Genomic DNA, 21339 nt, shown 5'->3' on the forward strand with positions numbered 1-21339 from the left:
TTATTCATAAACTCATTGGTCTTTTTTTTTTTTTAATTGTTCAGGAAGCCACTAATTGAACAAAGTGCGCCCGCCCCATTGGCTGTAGTCAACATTGCACTGAATCATGCAAGGCGGTTGGTCCATTACGGTTATATGTGGAATTTAACATGTTTGTCATTAAAAAAGCATGTTATTTCTTACCTGTGTAGTTGTTTTCTCATGTTTCTTTTATTTATATCAGACCACTTTCAGTCTCTGGCAGATGAAGACAAGAAAAACATTTTTGTCAATTGACTGCCTCTTTGGGCTCTTTTTATCCTGGTTTTAACCCCATTATTTCAATATTTATCTTTCCCAGTATAAATGACTTCACCTGATAGACTGCATACCAGCAACTACCAGCCATGGTTCACCCTAAACCAGACATAAATACTTATTACACGTAATAATGATAATGAGAGGGGAAGGATGGTGGTAAAAATATAACTTGAGATTAAGGAAATTAATTTTTTTTCTCAGCTCTATTGATTTTTTGATCCTGAATGAATAACTTCAGTTCAGTGAGGTTACTGTTCACCTACCTGTAGAACAGCAGTAATCTTTCTCATGCTGGGTCTTGAAAAGCCAAATGTTTTTAACTTCTGCAGACAGACAATTCATGACAATGCTGCAAAGTACATAAAAGAATGAAAAGTGTGTGCCTGGATTACACTGAGAGAAACTGGTCCAATAAGCTACAAAATGTCTTCCCCTACTGAGATCATATCAGCATTTAAAACTAAAAAATAAATGCATTGTATGGTTTTGAAGACTGGCACAGGTGGTATGAGAAATAAATGCTTTTATAGTTCTCTTTATCAGTTGCAATGTCATTTCTGAAGAACTTTGACCATTATATCTGTACAGGACAGTCAGCTTAAAGATTTAGTGTCTCTGGGCAACATTCTATGTTTCTGCATTCCTTCTCAGTTAGCTTAGCACTTTGCCTGCATAATTTTTTTAATAATCATAATAAGCAACTTCTCAAACATTACATACACTCAGTACTTTGGCCTCATGACACCCAGCAGAGATAAAAACTGCTGTTACAACACTGAGAAGCTGGGTGCAAAGGTAAAGTGATTTTTCCAGTCTACTGGAGCAAGTCAGTAGGATTTAAAGAACCAAAACCATGTAGCGCTAGGAAAGGCTTTAAACCTCGTGAAGAAAACAGGAAACTGAAACAGAAGCAATTACGTCTTCATCTATTTTGTCAGTCCTACTTGATCTAGAGGTTTTCCACTTGCTTGACAGATGCACTAGGATGTAATTGTTTTTAAATCTAAGGCTTCAAGGATTTCAGATATCACAAAGAGCTAGACATGGTATCCAATTGTTCAAAATGCTTTTTTTCATGAGGAAATAAAATACAAAGATAAAATGCGTAAAAATAGTCTTATGCAGCAAGTTTATGTTCTTGATATACAAGGGAGGAAGGTTATTTTTCTGAACAGGTTAGTAGGCCCTAAAAAGAATAATGTACACCCAAAATATTTCACTGGTGATGTTATGTAAAAGCAGTATGCAAATTACTGGTGTAAATGTCCTGCTAAGCTTAAACGGATGTCTGTTGCACCAAATTTCATTGAAGTTGGTGCATAACCATGACTGTTCCTTAAAATAAGCATAAAAATAAACAAACACCCCTCTAGCATCAGACAACTGAAACAACAGCAACTATTATGCAAATGACAGGCACATGGCAAAGCTTCTGTACATTGCATATTGTCGAAGGTTTCCCTCTGGACTGATGCAGAAAGTGCAAAAAGGGCTTGACAGGGATTTGAAATCTGGAGCTTTGTGTTTTTGTAAGTGAAAGAAAAGAAACAAACACATGCACACACTAGGGACACACAGGGAGAAAACAAAAACTGGATTTTGAGAATGCTGATCCAAGAAAAATCATTGAGGGAGCTTTTTTTGTCAAAGTACTGGTTTTGGTCAAAGTACTATGTGCAATAGCCTGTGGTTTGTTTCAACCTATGCTCTGGGAAATAAGACTTTTTGCATGCTTTGTAAATAATCAGAACTTCATCAAGGCAATGCCTAACATCATCATGTAATTATCTTCTAACACAAACAACATGTTAATCTCCAAACTGGCTAACAGCTTGAATCAAAAAATGAAAATAATACAAATAACATCACAAATGATGTGGCTTGGGCTTAGCTGAAATAATAGCTGATTTCACAAGTACCTGGTAAGTATGTCTGAGCACGAGCCAGTCAGTGCAGCTGTCTCCTGGGGGGATGTATAAGAATGGTCATTACAATTTCTATCATTCTTCGCATTCTCTCACCCCAAACTGCAACTTTTCATGCCATCCCACTGGCCACCAAACCAAGCCTGGCCAGACTAGACATTCTAAGAAACAGCATTTTTGTGTGTTTGTCATGTGCAATGAGCAGCCCATATGACAACAATCTGGAAGAATGTAGGAAGAGGCACAATATATGCATTATGGTCTCTGTACTGCATGTGGAAGGCTGGGCTGATGCTGTCTATTTATGAACCAATAATCTAACAAAGACAGTGATGCTAGTATAGCCCTCCAAATAGTTGGTTGGCTTTGGATGATTGACAAACAGTGCTGTTCTCCATTCTTCTGTTGATTGATTGCTTCATGGAGTTATTTTAGTTGAAGGGCAATTAACTGTTCTTCATGGTTTATCTGCAGGCTACTCTCATGCTGTTGCTCTTTCTAAAGAAACATTGCTATGTTGTTAAGCAGAAAGACACAGGTTTATAAAACAATTTCAGAAAAGATTGATTTTTACCTGTCAAGACCAGGATTTTATCAGCACTTGATATTCTGCTGCAGCATTTATAAACTCAACTCTACAATATTACAAACGAACTGTCCTACCTGTAGCAGCATGAAAAGACTTCCAACCATCCTGGCTTCATCTGGGGACCAGCCCATCTACAGGTCTGTAGAATGATGAATTATTTGGCTTTACTGGTTTATGCCATCTGGCTATAAGGAACACTGGGAAAAACAGGTGAGTCATAGTGAGCGTAGCAAGACTGCAGCATGCAGGAATGCAGTTCAGTTTACCTCTCACACAGAAATCATCATCTCTTCACTGACAGAACCACACTGGACACCTATATCCTTTTTTGTATGTCTTCCTCATATTCATTTAATATCTCATCAAGTTACACACCTTCTGTGGTTTTACTGATGACAGTTCCTCGTCTTCTTTTAAAAGTAGACTATTGACTGGAAAATACAGTAAAGAGATACTGGAAAGAACAGGAAAAGTGTTTCAAGAAAGAAGGAAAAAGGAGGCAGACACTAAGGGAAGAGCAACTTTGGAGATATGGGCATTTACAGCTGCAACACAACACCATACAGAGCACAAAATTATTCTCTCCAGAGGAGAAGGCGTTCCAATTTACACTGCATGGCTTCAGTTCTCAATTACTGGCTTTCAGTCTTAGTTTAGGTTTTGAATACATGTCACCACTGAAGAGAAAATCAGTAAAGTGTAAAGCATTTTCTCAGGCCACAGATTCACTGACCTGGCTTCCTTTTCTTAGGAAAAAGAGTAGTTAGTGCTACAATGCCTGTGAAAACCTGCTAATTAAGACTTGACAGGATCTTGGACTGATTTGTGAATTTGAAGTAAAAGATAAAAATAATAAAAGTTTAAAAGGCACCTTCATTTGAAATCCTGCTTTGACTCTTCTCTTTTGTTGCCTGTTGTTCAGACTCTCTAGTTACTGTTTTCTTTTTTATAAAACCCTGGCAAATTATGCTTACTTAGGGATGTGCTCATGGAAGGCAAGTCACCTTTGGATGAACAAAATGTAATGAATTGTGGTTTTTATTCCCAATATCACTAACTTGGCATGGGTGACTGAGTAGATTTTTTATCAGGATTGGCATATCTTTATCTAAAACTTGCATAATGATCCAGCTCTAGCCTTTTGTAGTAAATTATAAACATGTATTTACTTGACCGAGAAATTTAAGGAAATGCCAGATAAAAATTATTCTATATAAATGCCATTTGCAAGCACTAAACACTGCTGTGCTTTAGCTTATTTTTTATATACTTTACCCTACAGTCCTCCTTTGGAAGCAAAATCCCATATGCAGAAATGCTCTTCCCCTTACGGGACCCTGTAATTTTCCTGTCTGGGACCTTTGAACAGCCTACTTGCATGCTGCTTCTTTAACACTTCCATATGGGAATGCCCAAGCACTACAGCCAGGCTGGGTTCCTTTATGGCAGGTGCAGTTCAGCCATACATGTGTAACAATGCCTGCCCCAGGCATTTCACTCTGGACGACACCTATAAACCTCGGCTGATGGAAACAAGCTGGCAAAATTTTGCTTCTTGCCATCCTGAGTAATTCCTCCATCGTTCCCTCCTTCTCTATTTCTCCCCATGTGCGAGCTACTACATGACATTCCCAAACATGCTTTTGTCTTTTTCCTTCCTACAGGTCCTTCTACCTTCTCCCTACCATGGGTATGGAAATTACTTTGAATAGAATGTAGAAAATAGCAAATGGACTATGAGAGACCATCTAATCCCACACCATGAGATCAGCTATGCCCCCATCAGACCGAGCTGGTATTTGTCTGGTGCATTGCTAAAGCCCTCCACTAAGAGAGATCCCACAACCTCAGAAGACAATCCAGTCCCTTGTTGAACTTGCCATACCAACACGAAATGTTTTGTTATGTCTACCCTACATCTCATCAGCTGCAAATTAAGCCCTTTTTTGTCCTATCGAGAGCAGTTTATTTCTTCTCTGTTTACTTCAGCCTTTCACAGTTATTACCGTGTCTCCTATCCATCCTTTCTTCTCCAAACACAACATCCTTTCAAGCTTTTCTCATATACTGTGTTTTCAAGATGTCTCATGGCTCTCATCAAAACTTTCCCCAGCCTGAAAAGCAATGATCAAATCCAAATACAGCAATCCAGGTGATGCTTTGTGTTTAGCTTTTAAGCAGTTCTAATCTGTGTTTGTACAACATTTATTACAGTAAGATTTTGTCTTTGAATGATGCTTCCAGCTGCTACAGAAGTACAGATAATAAGAAAAAATAAACAGTATAGATAAATTCTTGCCAGTAATAGTAATCCTAGCTCTCCACCCACTTACCCATTCATGTATTTCCTTTTGCTATATTTATGTATTTTAAATCTCAGTGTCAAAATATTCTAAACGTTATCATATGATGGATTTACACAGAGATCTATGAATGAAGTTAAACTAGCCTAATATTCATAAAATCTTTCCTAGATAGTTGGACTTCCCTGTACTCCAGAAAGCCATGAGAACTTGTAATGTATGTTATTCCTAAAGTGTTTCCTGTAATGAGACAAGACTTGTATCAACAAGAAATGAAAAAGCCAAGATGCACTCATTTCTATTTCTTGATTAGTTCTGCTTTGTCACAGAGGAAAACTAAGCATCCTTATTTGTGAAGAGTAGCTCCTGATTGAAATAGCATGAAATCTGGTTAGGGTGGGCTGATTATTCAGTGTAGCAGAAAAATGCTGAAGCCTGAGGAAAATACTTAGATACCAGACAAATAGATGTGATTATGTCAGAAATACAAGTCACAGAATACTCATAGTAGATAATTCATACATTTCTTGATCTTAAATCTATAGATCATAGGAAATAAATCCTTGTACCAGAATACAAAGGATATGAGCACACTGGCCTGTCTAGGTATCCCTTCTTCTGTCTTATCATTTAATTCTAATTACCATTTCAGTTTAGTTAAGTGAGGCATTGTTGGTACGACAAGCTGTACAAGTGTTAATGTAACATTAAAAAAAAAAAAAAGAGGTGACAGTCTTGTCTAGTGTCTGTCAGAATTAGCCAAATTCAGATAGGGTAGCTACCTTTACAGGTAGATACAATCCTTCCCTATTCATAGTCTTGTGGCAATGAAGTTCATCAATCCCAAAACGAGAGCGAAGGGGAAATGCTGTATTAGGAAGCTTCTTCCAAGTATTTTTATGTGTGGTTCCGACAGTTCCAGACTGGGATGGAAAAAGGCAAAATCATGTTGTCTGTGACCAAAAAACATGGAAGCTGAAGCATAGCCCAGCCTCTTGTCCTTGCTTTACAGAACTTTGCATTCCTCTTGCTGCATAGCAAGGAGCTGACTGGGCCATGACTGAGTCAGGCCACTCCAGAAAATCTGGACCAACAGTCAAAGACATTTTATGATACCTCCTCTGATAAAAGATGCAAGATTTAAAGTAATGATCTCTGCTGTGTAAACCTGCCAAAGGATAGTTCCAGACTTAACTGAGGCCTGGCAGAGACAACAAAGGGACAAGTTTTTGTAAAATAAGGCTCTTGGTCAATATTAAGTAACTTGAACTTAGCCTGCACACGCACCCAGTGAAGCTACTGAGCTAGTTAACCAGGAGGGGTAAATTCCCAGGGCAGAGTCTTGGTGGCCTGGCCTGAGGGAGCTCTTGCCTCCTCAGCACCAGCAAGTACAGTGTGATGCTTCCACACCTTGTGATGCAGTCGCAGCGACTATCTTGTGCTTCCCGTTTCCATGAGGGCTTTGGTGACGTGAATATCCTTCTCTTCCTCCAGGAAGTCTGACAGCAGGTTTGACAACATGCTTTGATCATCTTGAATGAACATCTCAGGGAGTCTAATGAATCAGAAACAAATCCTGGCAGATTACCACACCCATCACCTGTAGGAGTCGTGGACGGGGACTTAACATCCTGTTTGCCTCTTCTTATATTGGGGTGCTGCACTGTGACAGCAGCATGATCAAGAGGTTAATGCATTTAATTTTCTGCATTATGTTGATTGACATTGCCACTCTCCCTAAAATACAAGTGTGAAGTAAAACAGTTTGTGTTCACACTATTTAATGTGGAGGATGAAAATATATTTAATTTAAAGCTGGGAGATCTTTAGTATGTTCAACTGATCAATTCTCATTTCTTAACTATCGAAGATTTTAAATTATGATATAGCACTGTGTCTCCAAATGGAACTTATACTGATTTAACTAAAATTAAAGCTGAGTTCTTTAACACAAAATAGCACAAATGTGAACATTTTAGATGTCTGACTTAGAACAAAGGACATCTTTGAGCAACAAAGCAATGCTCCTAGAAGGAAAAAAAACAGAAGCCTGTATGTTCTACATCAGTAGCTGGAATTCTTTCTTCTTATCAATGAATAGCTCTCAAACACTGAGATTTGCAGGATTAACATTTCAACCAATCTACAAAGAAAATTATAGAAAATTATAGAAATATAAATGTAAAAACCCAAACTATTTCTGGAGAGTCTAATAAAAAGCTTATGACACTTAGTATTTCCAAGAGTTTTATATAAAACTTGATGTAAAATGAGCATTAAATATGAAGCTGGAGGTATTTCAGATGAAAGATTTATCTTGGATTTTTGTCCAAGTATTAGCCATCTCTGTACAGACCACTTTCAGCATTACGACAGTATTGTCAAGCAGTACTTCTCTATGCTACAGGAGGAAGAAAATACCACCGATCTTGCAGCATACACTGATCAAAAACCTAACATTTTTGTAATTGATTCTTGAAAACGGAATTTAAAATCTTCAGATCTCAGCCAAGCTATTAGGGATTTTGACAATTTATTATCACAAACCCTGTGAAATGCTTTATAAAGTGGTCCTTGTAATAATTCGTATGAACTGTATAAATCCATCTTGTTACATTCATACTTTTACAATATTGAGCAGAATAGTGCAGCAGATTTTTTTTATTTATTTATTTACTCATTTTACTGTACCAGTTTTCAGGGAGTTGAATTTTAAAACAGTACCAAATAACTGTATTTAAAACCTACCTATTTTTGGATATTAATAATGAGTCTTCTGAGACATTAGAGATTCAGAAATTCAGGACAACCGCTGAGGGATCTGTTCATCTCCCAACCACTCTTCCTCACTGATGGGCAGCATTTAAATATTTCCCTCCATAAAAAGACTCCTTGCATTAATTTCTTGAATAAGAAAATGAGAAATGAGATTACTAAGAGTAACACTAAATATCTGCTTTCTTGTGTTATGCATGTGAAACACCACAAACAGAATCAAAGTGTAAATTGTTATTTCATTTGTAAGCTGAATATGAGTCAATAATAGCATACAGCTACAGAAGAAGCAAACGTCATATTGAGACACTTAACAGGAGTATTGCATAGAAGGTACAGGAACATGTCCAAACCACTTAGCACTAAGGCCTTACCTGAAGTACTATCAGCTCGAGAGAGATGCAGACCAATTGGAGGAAACACCAAAGAGCAAAACTGATCAGACTTCTAGAAGACGTGACTGAGAGAAAGTTTGAAAGGACTGAGGTTATTTAGAGCAGAGAAGACTGAGAGGAGATGTGGTTACAGCCTTCATACATGAAAAGAGGCTGCAGAAAAGGGGAAGGAAATAAACTGTTCTCCATGCTTATGATGGCTGGAACAAAAACTAAAAAGCTTGAATTACAGTACGACATGTTCAATTAAGCATTAGTAAACTCTCTAACAATAAAGACAATTCAATAGTGCAAGAGACTGCAGATGGTGTCTCCATCATTCTAGATGGGACAAATATTTGTCAAAAGTAGTGTAGTTACAGTTGATCCAGCCTTGGGTCACAGGACTGGATTAAATGACCTCTAAGAAAACAGTCGAGCCTTTTTTTTATTATGATTCTATAATTTACCTGTACATTCATTTCATGTCCATTTTAGCTAAGGCTATGTTTGCCAGCAGCATGATTCATATTCATGTTTCCTATAATAAAATTGTCCCTACTCATTTTAATAAAATCTCTTTTTATTTGTTCTTCTTACCTACCTTGCTATGTCAGAGCCTTATTCAGAGATTACTGTTAATATGTCAAAATGTGAATATTTTTCCTTTGCAATTGAAATGAATTTCAGAGGTTTGAAATTATTTTATCTCACTGTTTAGTTTCTCCTTTCTCCTCTGTCAAATACTGATTTTTCCACCTCTGTCCTTTCTAAGTTTTGCATAGAGAGAAACAAACCATATTTTTTTTAATAATAGTTACTGTGCCTAGAAATGCCAGTATTCCTTCAGTAGTGGCATTATTAATGATGGCTTTAGGGCACTCTGAATCAGATGTACTAGGTACGTAAGGCAGAGGAGCCAGAATTCAGGGTATGGATAGATCACATAAAAATAGCAGCTATTTCTTCTGTTTTACACATTTTTTTAGTGCCACAAAGAACATTAAAGCTAAAATGGGCATTTCTAAATGAACAGAAACACATACAGCAAAACCTTAGGATGAAAACTATTTCCCTCATACATTACAACTGTGTTAACATAAAATTAAACTGGAGGTCAAGACAGCGTTCCTTTAAATTAAGTTACATAATAGGCAAATAGTCCTTTCTAGGCAAAAATAGTGAATTTCCATTCTCAGCTCACAGGACTGAATGTCTGCCCATAGACCATGAACGTCCTATGCTAAATCTCTGTAACAGTGATGAACAAGGGCACAATCAGCTCCAGGACTGGGGACCCAACACATAAGATCATTTCAGAATCTGGCCACCAGAGGCAGACGCAAACACAGCTCAAGCAGTAGGGACCCAGCTGTAGACAGCTGACCAATCTGCTCAGAAATAATTAAAGCAAAAGACTGATTTTCTGTACCAGCCTATTTACAAGTTAAGGATTTTACTTCTTCAGCTTGGTGATTTATGTCACAAAATTATTTTATTCTATTTTTAAGTCACTCCATCTCTCATAATGTAGTACAACGCTTCTTTGTAGTTATTGCAGTAATCTTATGAATGCTACATTGAAGTTACAGTGGCTGACATTTTCTGGTTACATGCAGAACAAGAATAATATTTATTTTGTCATTATATTATACAAGGTCTTCTGTGCCAGATGCCAGGCAGACTGCTTTATATTTGCAGAATTCATTACAGGATCAGGGCCTTAATACTGAAAATTCTTGTATAAAGCTATGGCAGCATTCCATGTTATGTAAGCTTATAGATCATACAATACACAGTTAATTCCTGAATGCTGAGTATGTAAAATAAGTTAGTGCTTCATAAGAGAGAGGAATAAAAGAAAACAGAATACAGAAACAGAGGAAGAGAAGCTTATGTTTGTTAATCATTATTTTATTAACCCACATTGAGGCAGGACAGGACACATTTCTCAGATTTAGCACTGTATATTAATTCAAGAACCAATTTTTAACTTTGATTTGTCAAATCAAACATTCTAAAATTCAGAAGAACACCAAATAAACAAATAAATAAATACAAAATGGTAAAAAACTCTTGTGTTCAGCTTGTCTTCAGACAAATATGGCTAAAAGGGATTTCTAAAATGTCTGCACTATCTCCAATTTACAGTGAAGCAGCCTGCTTTTTACTCCAGGGGCAGGTCGAGTTACTTAGCTCTTGCTGAAACGCATGTATCGGGATCCTTGGAGCCTGGCTGTGCCGCAAGAAATTGTTTGCCACCCCCCAAATGACAAAGCACAGACTTTGGCCAGTATACAGTGCAACCATACACCTTTTTCTGTGCTTGGCCTGGCATGAGTGCATTCAGAGCTGCACAGACCTCTCTTCTAGCTCTGAGTCAGCTCCTTATTCAAATACAAGGCCTTGGTTTGTATTTCAAAGCAATTAGCGGATTGAATCGACAGCTATATCAAACCCTGATTCTCCATCTGGGAGCTACTGTGACAACCATAGTCCTCTGGGATAAAGCAGGCCATAAAGCCCTGGAGGAAGCATATGAAAGGTGGAGACAAAGAATTTTTAGCCAGGGGTTACCCAGCTATGAAACAGTCCTTCAAAGAACAACAGATGCATCCAAAGCCCAGCCATCTCTAGGAAACATTACACATTTTTCCTGTTGACAAGCCTTTCTTGCATGAGTGTTGCTTGTTAAGTGAACATCGTATTTTATTCCCAGCTCTGCTATTTCTATTGATTTTGTGGAAGATGTTCAGCTAGTACAGTGACAGCATTAGAAAATCTGAAGATAGAATGATTTTTTTCAGTGTTACTCCCACTAAAATGTATACACACTTACTTTTCTTCTCTCTTCCTCTATTCCTGTCTTATATGAATGAATGAAAACAAGGTAAAACTCCTACCCCAATAACAAAACAATAACACCAGTCATTACCTTGTAATAAAATATTGTGACTAATCTAACCTCAGCAGCTTTCCTATTTCTCCAAGGAGACCTTGTGAGCACAGCTTATCTCAACAGCCAGAAGTTAGCTGCCAAGTCCCACCTGCCAAGAAATCTTCACACCTCAGCCTTCTCTCTGACTCCTAGCAGAGCTCCCAAGGGAGGATCACGGTGCATTTCATTTCTATGGTATGTCTATCTGCAGCCGTTGTTCTCTGTGTCATGTCTTGACCAAAAATAATATATATCCACAAACTGCCTCTCACAAAAACATTTGATACCGACTCTCCCCTTTCAAAAATGAGAACTCATTCTCAGCTATGGGCATCTTTAGTGCTGAGGAAACAATATCTATTTCCACAATAAAACCAAACCTGAAAACTCTTCTGCTCTCTAAAGTATGAATGGTAGTGATATGCTACCAAACACAGTGTACTGAGTTACCACACAGATACTGTTTTTATGAATTTCTATGAACCCTGTTTTTTCTGCACTGACCTTAAACAAGAACTATGTAGTTGTGTGCATCCCCACAGTGCTGAGCCAGCGATAGAGAGCTTATTCATGGGGGTTAAGATGTCCATTACATGGCAAAAACATTTCTTCCCAACAAGATTTAATAGGACATGTAGCACTGGCAATGGATCTCATTTTACTACAGCTTTGAATTCATTTTTCCCCCAAATACCACAGTCCATTTGTTGTAATGCAATAATATATTATTGTAAATAATCTGATCAAACAAGTAAATAAATCTGTAGTGTTCCGTCTCTATTCAGCTGTGCACAGTCACTGCTCCATGAAAGGCAGCCACTTGCAATGGGAAACCCCACAGTAAATGTACACTAAAAATATTTAACTTTTATCAGCCACGTCTTTCTCATCATCACAATTTGTTTCACACGCACATACACTGCTGAACAGTGAGGTGCATCTGCGTGCGCCCCGTTGGGCCGGTCTGTGCCCTCTCTGAGCAGGCCCAGGGGGAGGACTGCACGGGCCGAGCGTGAAATTACACGGGCAGAAAACAGGAACGTTACATGATAGCGGACAAGAGAGAGAGAAAGGGTCAATTTTTCTTTGGATCTCCTTTTTTTTCCCCCCACATGGACTGTGATGTTGCAAAACTTTCGCTTAGCACCCTCTGCGTGTTCACTACCCCCACAAGTCTGCAGGAGCGGATTTGGGGGCACCTACCTGCTCGCGCACGGTCCCTCAGGAAAAGGCTCCCGAACACGATTCCCTCCAGGAGGTGATGGAGAGGAAGGCAAGGGAAGGGAAGGGAGAAAGGGCGGTTCATTCAGGGAGAAGAGAAGGGCGTTATTTCCAGAAGGCGGACCAAACGGGCTGGCCAGGGATGCCAGGAGGGGAGAGGCTACCCCGGGGGGGGAGGTGAGGCACCAAGAGGGATCAGCCCTTAGGGGGAAAACGGCAAAATTCAGAGGGGCTCTGACTAGCCACGATGGAGCCTGCTGAAGAGGGCAACTGAGGGAACAGGGATTCCTCCCGGGGCGAGGCGCTGAGAGGAGCAGCCGCCGGGGAGAGACGAGGCGCTGAGCGGGGCAGCCCTCGCGCCAGGGGCAGGCGCGGGCTCAGCTCCCCTCAGCGCGGGCTCAGCTCCCCTCAGCGCGGGCTCAGCCCCCCTCAGAGGCGGGAAGCGCCGCGCGAGCCCGCGCCCGCGGGGCGACCCTGACAGGCGTGGCTCTGAAGGGGGCGTGGCTCTGAAGGGGGCGTGGTTTTGAGGGGGCGTGGCCCCGCGGCGCTGGGTTGGGGGGAAGGGTGTATTGTTCCCCGCGCGGTGCATGCTGGGCGCGCCTCAGCTCTCCCCCCCCCAACATGGCGTCGCGCTGTCACCTGTGTGTGTGAGGAGGGAGCGGGACGCGGCGGCGGCGCAGCGGGCACGGCGGCTCCCGCGGGTCCCCGGGCCGCTGGCACCGCGGTGGCAGCGCGCCGCGCCTCTCTGCTGCCCGCCGCGCTCCGGCACGCCGGCACCCAGGCCGCTGGGGACCCGCCTGCCCCCGCCCTGCCCCCGCCATGGGGGGGTAGCGGGAGCCGCCTCGCCTCAGCGCTGCCGAGCCCCCCCGCCGCCCGCGCCATGGGCTCCCCGGCGGCCGCCTCGGCGGCGGCGGCCACCGACTCGGCGCAGTGGCTGTCGGTGAAGGAGGAGACCATCTTCCTGCACGACGGGCTGATCCGGGTCACCGACCTGGCCGAGCTGCCCAGCGAGATCGTTGGGGTGGCCGAGCCCGGCGACACCGAGCTGGAGGTGAGCCGGGCCCGCGGCCCCGGGCTGAGGGCAGGGGCCGGGGGGGATCGGGGGGGGGGAGCAGCCTCCCCCGGGCCCCGGGAGAGGAGGAGGAGGAGGAGGACGAGGACGATGGGGAGTGGAGGGAGAATGACTAGGGGAGGAAGGGAGGGCTGGGGTGGAGGGTGATGGACGTGGATGGAGGGGGGAAAGATTTGGGGCAAGGAGCCACCGAGTGTTGAGGCGGTCCCGCTTGTTTCAGGTCTAATTTATCTGAAATAATGATGAAAGTGGAGCTGGGCAGCAGGGTGGTGAGGAGCTAGTGAAGATGGAGGGTGAGGAATTGGCGCTATCTCCTTGTTTTGAATCAGTAAGGTTAGAAAATCTCAACCACGCTCATGCATTTCAAGGTGGCCTTTGGCTCAGTTATTTTTATCTACCGTTTTGTACCTTTTTGCTGTTGCTTTTTTATGGTTGGTAATTAATCTGCCTTACAATAAGATGCTTAGGGTACTGGGGTGTCTAGGTGTTGTATTTAGGGTGTTGCTAGTGATCATTTTTAAAGAGCAAGGAAGGCAGCTGAGATTTTTGCTCCAGCCTTCTGAAGCCTGCCGGGGATCTTGGCTATCGGCAGATTGTGCAGCTGTTTTGTCTTGTAAGGAGACGGTGAAGGACTGAGTGTCACGGATTGTAGGTTACATCTATTTTGTAGACTGCATTTTTTCTTCCCTGTGTGCCTTCCTTCTCTCTCACCCCGCCCTCTTCTCCGGCAGTGTGGCTTGCAATGACACAGGGTCTTTGTCAGAGGAGCCGAGTGGTGTGAGCTGAGCAGGGATGGTTCAGCAGCAGCTTCAGCTATGTGCTATGTTGGATTGCTAGCGTTTAGGCCGCAAACCCCTTTCCTGAGGCTTTGGCTGCTGACTGGGGTGTTGCTGAGAGCCTATGAGCCGTGCCAGATGCAGAGGCTTGCAGTTCTGACAACATCATTGTTAGACCTGTGATGTGAAGTCTTTATAGTGTTTATGAAAACTTCCTACTGCCTTATCTAAGGAAAGATTTTTTTTTAATTGCTGAATGTGCATTTTTATTTCTGTGTGATGTGACACTGGCAGTTGGGTTTAGATAGCCTTAGCTGCTACCATGAAATGGATGTTGGCAAGAATCACATGAACAGGATAAGAGACTTTTAAGGTGGATGACTTATCTCTGTGTGTATAAGCATGCAATGATTCTCCCTTGTGATCAGAGTCCACTTTGGCATTCAGTACAGTTTCTATTTGAGAAGGTATTTCAGTTCCATTATATAGTTCTAGAAACAGCATCATATCTAACAACTGTGTTAGAAAGCTAGCCCCTCCCACAGCATTATTACTCTGTCATATGGTTATAAAGGATACCCTTTTTGAGGAAAAAATAAATCTCTTTATTTTAAGATCTTACAAGCTAGGCCAGAAATGTGTTTCAGCATGAAACTTGACACATAGCTTCACCTGACAACCACTTTGGCACTGCAGAATTTTTCGTTAATGTTAGGAAAGGCTCTGAAACAATAATCATCTGGGGGAGACAGGGATGGAATTAGTGTCACTGTATCCTAGTCTTTATAACACTTTCATAAAGAGTGTTTCAGCATTCCTGTGCCACTGATTCACTTTATCTTTCCATTTCTGTATGTTGTGCATGCTTGCAGTGTGGAACTGAAGTAAAAATTACTCTTTGCTGTAGTACTCATTGTGATCTATAATTTTAAGCCACAGAATATTAAAGCATTTTATTTTCTTCCACTAAAAATATGAGGACCACAAATGACTTGTTTTTCAGCCCTTGATTGTAAAATCATTTTTAGTTTGGGGCATTGAGAGGAAGGAGTTGTAGAAAAAACCTTGAAATTTCAAGTGGCATAAATGTAAATTAACTCGCTTATAACTTTTCTGTGCCTTTGTGCAAAAGATAGGCTACCTTAGCAAACTGGAATGGCTTTGAGGAGCCATTTTGTGGAAATAGGTGCATGCATCTTATTTAACTGTGGTCATGGAATCGACTAATTCACTAAATCGCTCATTTGCACTATTTCCACTCCTGCTTGCCATGTAAAAACATACTTGAAAATGGTCCAAAAAGACATCTCTTGGGATATGTTATTGGAGAAGGGTAGGAGATGCTGCAGCTGCTGCTTTGATTAGTAAACTTCTTTAATACACTTCTTGTGCTTTCTTTGTCAATAGTAGTCAGAACCCCAATGAAGTTTTTTGATATGAAGTTCTTGATTAAAAGATGTAGTATAGACTTTTGTTTTTTTCTTTTTGCTTAAATATCCCCTTAAAGAGTTTACTAGTGAATAATGTCAAAATATTTGGTTATGTTTCTTTTGTCCTCTTGTTCAAAGATTTTCCTTCTTTTTCCTGCATTTCTTTATTTAGAAAGAAAATGTTACAGTGCTGGCCGTATGCCAAAACAGGTTTATGAAAATTTAAACCTGTTATTTGGACTTGCATAAGATTTTTTTTTCTTTCCCTTGATAGTAGGTTACAAAAGTCTTAGCTTTCTCTTTTGAAGACTGCTTGTTCCAGGAGTATGTTTAGGTTTAAAGTTTGGGGGGTTTGGGGGTTTTTTTTTTTCCAATTTTGATGCGATATAAACAATATATGCTAATTTTTAAGACTGCTCATCAGTGCATTTGTAAAGTATATGTATTATCAAAATTACTTTTTTTTAATAGCTTTCATAATGAAGTGCATAGAAAAGCTGCTGCTGTAATGGGCTTCACGTTAAAATCCTCTAGTCAAAAAGAAGTCTAGATGAGTTAGCAATTATGCAAGCCTTTTCACTCATATTTTAAAACCATTCATGTAGAGAAACCAGTTTCAAAGTGCACATGGTCTTGTGCTTCTTCGAGACTACCTTAAGTGCAGTAACAGGTAACAGATTAAGATGTTACCATCCCATTTTGTCCAGGCCCTGCCCTGATTGTCAATACCTGCGCAGGAGGGGCAGCTTAATGGCAAGTGAGCTGTTCTTATGTGCCACAATGGAAACGGCGGCACTGCCAGAATCCTCCCCTTCAGACATCTGTCACGGGGACAATAACCTCTGGGAGAGGGGCAAGATGTATGTTTGAGTGTAGTGGTCCCTTTAACCATCTAGTTTAATCTGTCCCTGTGTAAGAGTCAATGTGCTGAGATTTGTAAGAATGCCAGCAATATAAATCGACATGCTGGCCCTTGGTAATCTAATTATAAGGACACTACTGAACAGCGGTTATTCACATAGATCATGACATTATAGTAAATAACATCCGCTTGATTCTAGGCAGTTCACGTTAAATGGCTGATGCACGTTACTGTTGTCGTTCTTCCATTTGAGGATACCTACCTCCTGATCTCTGAGTTTGCGTCCCGTACTTTCAGTAGTTTTAAATTTGCAGCATCAGCAGTTCTTCAGCTAACTGAGAGGTCCAGTCAATTTTTTCACAAGGAAATAAGTGGTAGGAAAGACCAAACTAATATATCGTCTCAGTATGAAGTGGAATGTTAGCTGTCACTCCACTGTTAACTTGTAAACACTCTATATTTTACATAACACCCTAACAGAACTAAGTCATTTGAATACCTGCTCTTGCTTTCCTTCCTGGTTAGCCTAGGAAAGTCCTAAATACTTGATTTTTTTATGTGAAGCTAGAAACATAGCTCATACCTCAATAGCGATCTGTCTGGGTCGTGTATACGTCTGTCCTCATCTGATGTTTTGACTCTTGTCAAACTCCACTACTGTAGAAGGGTAGAGTATGAGATGCCACTATGCAGCTGTTGCTGTGCATTATATGTATATTTTAATTAAAAGTAGGTGCAAAAAATAAAGGTGGTACTCTTTCCCCTGCCCGCAATGCAGTCTGGGCTAGCCCTCTAGAGAGAAGTTCAACAGCTGAAGTTCAATACTGTTTTAACAGGATGTGCCAAGCCTGTGACAAACTTGCGCTCTCTGTCAAAATGATTTGGACTTGGAGATGTTTGATAAACTTCTAACTTTCACCCATTTTCCTTGCAGACTAGCAGAAACACTTTGTCATTTTTCTCTGACTGCTGAAAGAGAGTCGTTCTCTGTAATTATCTAGGTCAGAAATCTTTTCTGGTTGTGACCCTACTTCCGTCTACAAGCTTCACTTCTGTCAAGCTAAAAATCCCTAATGCCAGCATAAACAATTGGCTTTTCACTAAGTGGATGACCCCTCCTGAGGTTACGACCTCTAGCTTGGGAACTGCTGATCCAGGCATTTATGTCAGCCTTGTGACTTTCCTATTCCTCTGTCTTTGGGATCCTCTTCCTCTCCAAATACTCCAGTATTCCTCTTTAAGAATGCTTATGGCTTTCAAGAGTAACACCAAAATTAAGTCAGTTCTTGAAATTAATTCTGCGCAGAAAGATAACCTTACAAATGTGAGCCTTGGAATGTTATTTTTGCAGTTGCGTGAGTTATCAACACAACTCCTTGTAAGGGAGTGCTTAAATTCTGCAGGAGTTGAGGACACTTTCAATTTCACTTGCCTTCTGAGAGGACTCTTTGAAATCTTGATCATTTCCTTTCAAGCTTATTTTCGTTAGCTGATCCTTGCATATACCACCAGTACAGCCTAATTTGATATCTAGCACAGTTGCTCTTGTTACCATCAGTTATCGTAAGATGACTTGTTTGAATTTGATTAGACTTCTCCTATGATATGGACTACTGCTTTGGGGCTTTTTTAAAGTAATAGTCTAATTTATCCTTATAGAGGTATATTAGAAAACGTATGCTAAAGGATAATTCCACAAACAGCTTTTTTCCAAATATAGTGCATATTACATATTGCAGCTGATAAGTTGAGTGATCTGTGCTCTCTGCTGCTTAAAGGACAAGGATCAGTTTTCTGCCTTTTGTAGACATTTTCATATGCTACTCAATAGGAGCCAAATAAATATTTTAATAAATAAATGAACAAACTAAAAAATTAAAAATTTTTATAGCCTTTTTTAATTTACAGCTTTCCTGTACTCTGTAATTGGTCTCAGACGTCAATGTTATTTGATAAATTTGTACAGGTACAAAAAGATTACGTTTGGTACAATATTGTGTATGCAGTAAAAGATATGGGTTTGGTAGTGCTTTTCTCAGAGCAAGTAATTATATTTCTGATGCTTTCACAAGGGAAAAAAGTTCATGCTTTTAGCTGAGTTGTCAAAAAGCTGTGCTGCTATATACAGGATGATATGAATCAATAGAGGCTGTGAACAAGGTGATACAGTTTAAATTTCTTGGAGTAGAAAAGAAACAGAACAATCTTGAAACTTCTGATTTTAAATTGAAGGTATATGTTTGTGGTGGTGTAGTTTGCAACTGCAACACTAAAAAGCCTAATGTAAGTACATAGCATCTCCTAAGAAATTATAAAAATTCAGCATCTAAAGCAGGGTGAAAATGTTTTCATATGGTAATATATTGTATAAACTCACAGGCATATCAAACAAAAAGTCTTATAGAGGGTTTAGAAAAATGTTTTAAAAGAAATCAAGGCAGTGTTTTCACTAAGCCATCTTCATACTGTTTCTTCAGGAACTGCCCTAAGCAGAACTGCTGGTACCCAACAGAGCAATAGAAAATAGAGTAGGAGTCTGTATACAATGTTGCTTATGGGAGCACTTTGAGTTTTGATGTACATTTCAATTTTCAGGGTATCTTAAAACTGCTAATTCTGGTATTTCTCTTACAGAATAATCTATAAATCTTGGAATGCAATCTTTCCTATATGATTTTATTTGTATTTCTAAAGACAAAAGAACCAAGCAAACAGCGCTGTCTGTATGTTAAGTCAGATACAAGAGGAATGATCTTACAGCTATAATGTGGTGCAGGAAGTAAGGTAGTTAACTTTTTTCATGCCACTGTTAGAGATGTCTTATGACTTACAGGTTGTTACTGCCTTTCTGGATGGCTTGTCCCTTCTTCTGTGAGATGAGAATAATACTTATTTCATACAGAGGGTATTATGGGTCTAACTGGTGTTGGGAAAAATGTGCCACTATTTTCCAGGAGTAGTTCTCTTTCTGTGCAAAGTTCTGCCAGTTTAATTATGTGGAGAAAGGAATTACACTATTTTGGAGATTTAAAAAACTTTCACTTGTAGTACATAGCTATAGGAAAAAATACATGTTTTCATTGCTCATCAGTCCCCTATGTAGTAGAATTGAAGCTGATCAATAAAACCAGTGTGCTCTGCCTGAGGCTGTGGTTTAAGCTATTCCACTGAGAGGGCTATTACAAAAAGAAAAAGTCCTTGTTTCCTTCTGTCCTTGGCCGTGCATTTTCTTCTTCCTTTCCCATTCCACCTACACGTATGTGCAGTGAGCCAGGTCAGGGAACTGGTCTAAAACAGAAAACTAGCCTAAAAAAAGGGTTGGAGGGAGGTTAGTCATGAGAACACAAACACTACTGCCAGCACTAGGGAGAGGAAGAGGGGGCAGGAATTTCGGCTAGAGGAGAAAAAGTACCTTTTGGTGGCAGCTTACTTTTAAACTTAATACGGTCATAAAACCTCAAGCTAAAACTCTTCATATAGTTTAGTGCATCTTAGTTTTAATGTGTCCTGTATTGTATTTACTTCCTGTAGAGAAATATTTTACCCTAATAACAGTGAATGCCAGTGACTGCTTTCTGGAACAGCATTGGCAAAAACATCGATTAATGGGAAGAAGTATTTGGTTAAGGTCATGTAGTGGGATGTAACAGGGCAGGAATTGTATAACACAGGAAAGATGACATCCTTCTCATAGTTGGTGATCTAAAATTAGATATCTTTCATGCCTCTCGATGTTGAAGATGTTTTCAATGACCAATTAGAGTGATCGAGCTTTTGGATTACCCATTTTCTAATGAAAATATTTTTTGAAATTGATTAAAAAATTCAATAAGGAAATAATATTTAAGGACCAGATACTGCAAAATTAAAGCAAAGGCAATAAGCTTTTTATAAACACCTTTTTATTTTTTTACTGTATATGATTTCAGGTTATTAAGCCTGAGACTTCAAAAATGTGCACTTTTGAAAGGTAGCCTTTGCTAACTAAAGGTGGACTTAAATTTGGAAAACAGATAATGATTACAGTTGTGTTGTATGAACTGTAGTTTCAAAGGGACTAAAGAGTAGGATTCCCAGTTGTAAAAACTGCCAGCATGATGTTTGCCTTACTCATAAAATGAGACTTAGGAAAAGTTCCTTTTAAAGAACAATTCTTTTTTTATTTCTTTCTCTAATTCTAATGTCTTGATGGTTGGATGTTTGCAAACATTCAGATATGTTGCATTTTTTTGGTTCACCAGAAGTTGTTATTTGAAACTTTGTTTCTACTATAAAGATTTTTTTCTAATTTTATAATATTGATCGTTAATTTGTCTTATCTAAAGGCACAAATCGAATTGTTTTAACTCTGCCAGTGTACTTATGGTAGACAGGCTTCTAAATTTTTCTGTCAGTTCTCTTTACATTTGTTGTCTTAAATGACTATTGAGTATTAAGCATCAACATCTTAATGTCTTCATTTGCAAAGCTTCCTAGTGTATTAATGTGCATTATTTTTGTAGCTTGGCTAGTTCTCTTTGTTTTCTACTATTGTTTGCTAATTCTGAATGTAATCTGTATGTTTAGATTTTTATTTAGTATTCCTATAAGCGTATGATTTTTGTCCATCTGCCTGACGGTGTTACTATTGAACTGCTATTTCTGATAGAGACTGTCTTTTGAGAGCTGTTGTAAGTAGGCACTTGGGTAACGTGTTCTATGGCAAAGCAATGTAGTTCTTCTCTCATTTTCATGCTTTTAAATGTTTTCTAAGCCTTGTTAGCCAAAAATGTTT

General features: G+C 39.8%; 1 protein-coding gene and 2 long non-coding RNA genes across 6 annotated transcripts in view; 1 reads left to right on the plus strand and 2 right to left on the minus strand.

Annotated features, from left to right (window-relative positions):
- Nucleotides 1-718, minus strand: LOC135330191 (uncharacterized). Its single transcript, XR_010392021.1, has 2 exons — nucleotides 564-718; nucleotides 1-237 (listed from the first exon to the last, which is right to left on the minus strand). It is a non-coding gene; the product is annotated as an uncharacterized LOC135330191 (long non-coding RNA).
- A 1501-nt stretch (nucleotides 719-2219) lies between these two features.
- Nucleotides 2220-12805, minus strand: LOC112991737 (uncharacterized). Its single transcript, XR_003261347.2, has 4 exons — nucleotides 12408-12805; nucleotides 7866-8021; nucleotides 2889-3011; nucleotides 2220-2263 (listed from the first exon to the last, which is right to left on the minus strand). It is a non-coding gene; the product is annotated as an uncharacterized LOC112991737 (long non-coding RNA).
- Nucleotides 12806-12992: 187 nt separating this feature from the next.
- The window catches only part of HECTD4 (HECT domain E3 ubiquitin protein ligase 4), a 78306-nt gene continuing 69959 nt past the window's right edge, over nucleotides 12993-21339 (plus strand). For all 4 annotated transcript variants that reach the window (XM_026114479.2, XM_026114481.2, XM_026114480.2 and 1 more), the window contains exon 1: nucleotides 12993-13476. In XM_026114479.2, coding sequence (XP_025970264.2) covers nucleotides 13306-13476 — 171 coding nt within the window. In that variant the 5' untranslated portion in view covers nucleotides 12993-13305. The remainder of the gene's footprint in view (nucleotides 13477-21339) is intronic.

This window comes from Dromaius novaehollandiae, chromosome 17 (assembly GCF_036370855.1).
Source record: "Dromaius novaehollandiae isolate bDroNov1 chromosome 17, bDroNov1.hap1, whole genome shotgun sequence".
Taxonomy (NCBI): Eukaryota; Metazoa; Chordata; class Aves; order Casuariiformes; family Dromaiidae; genus Dromaius; species Dromaius novaehollandiae.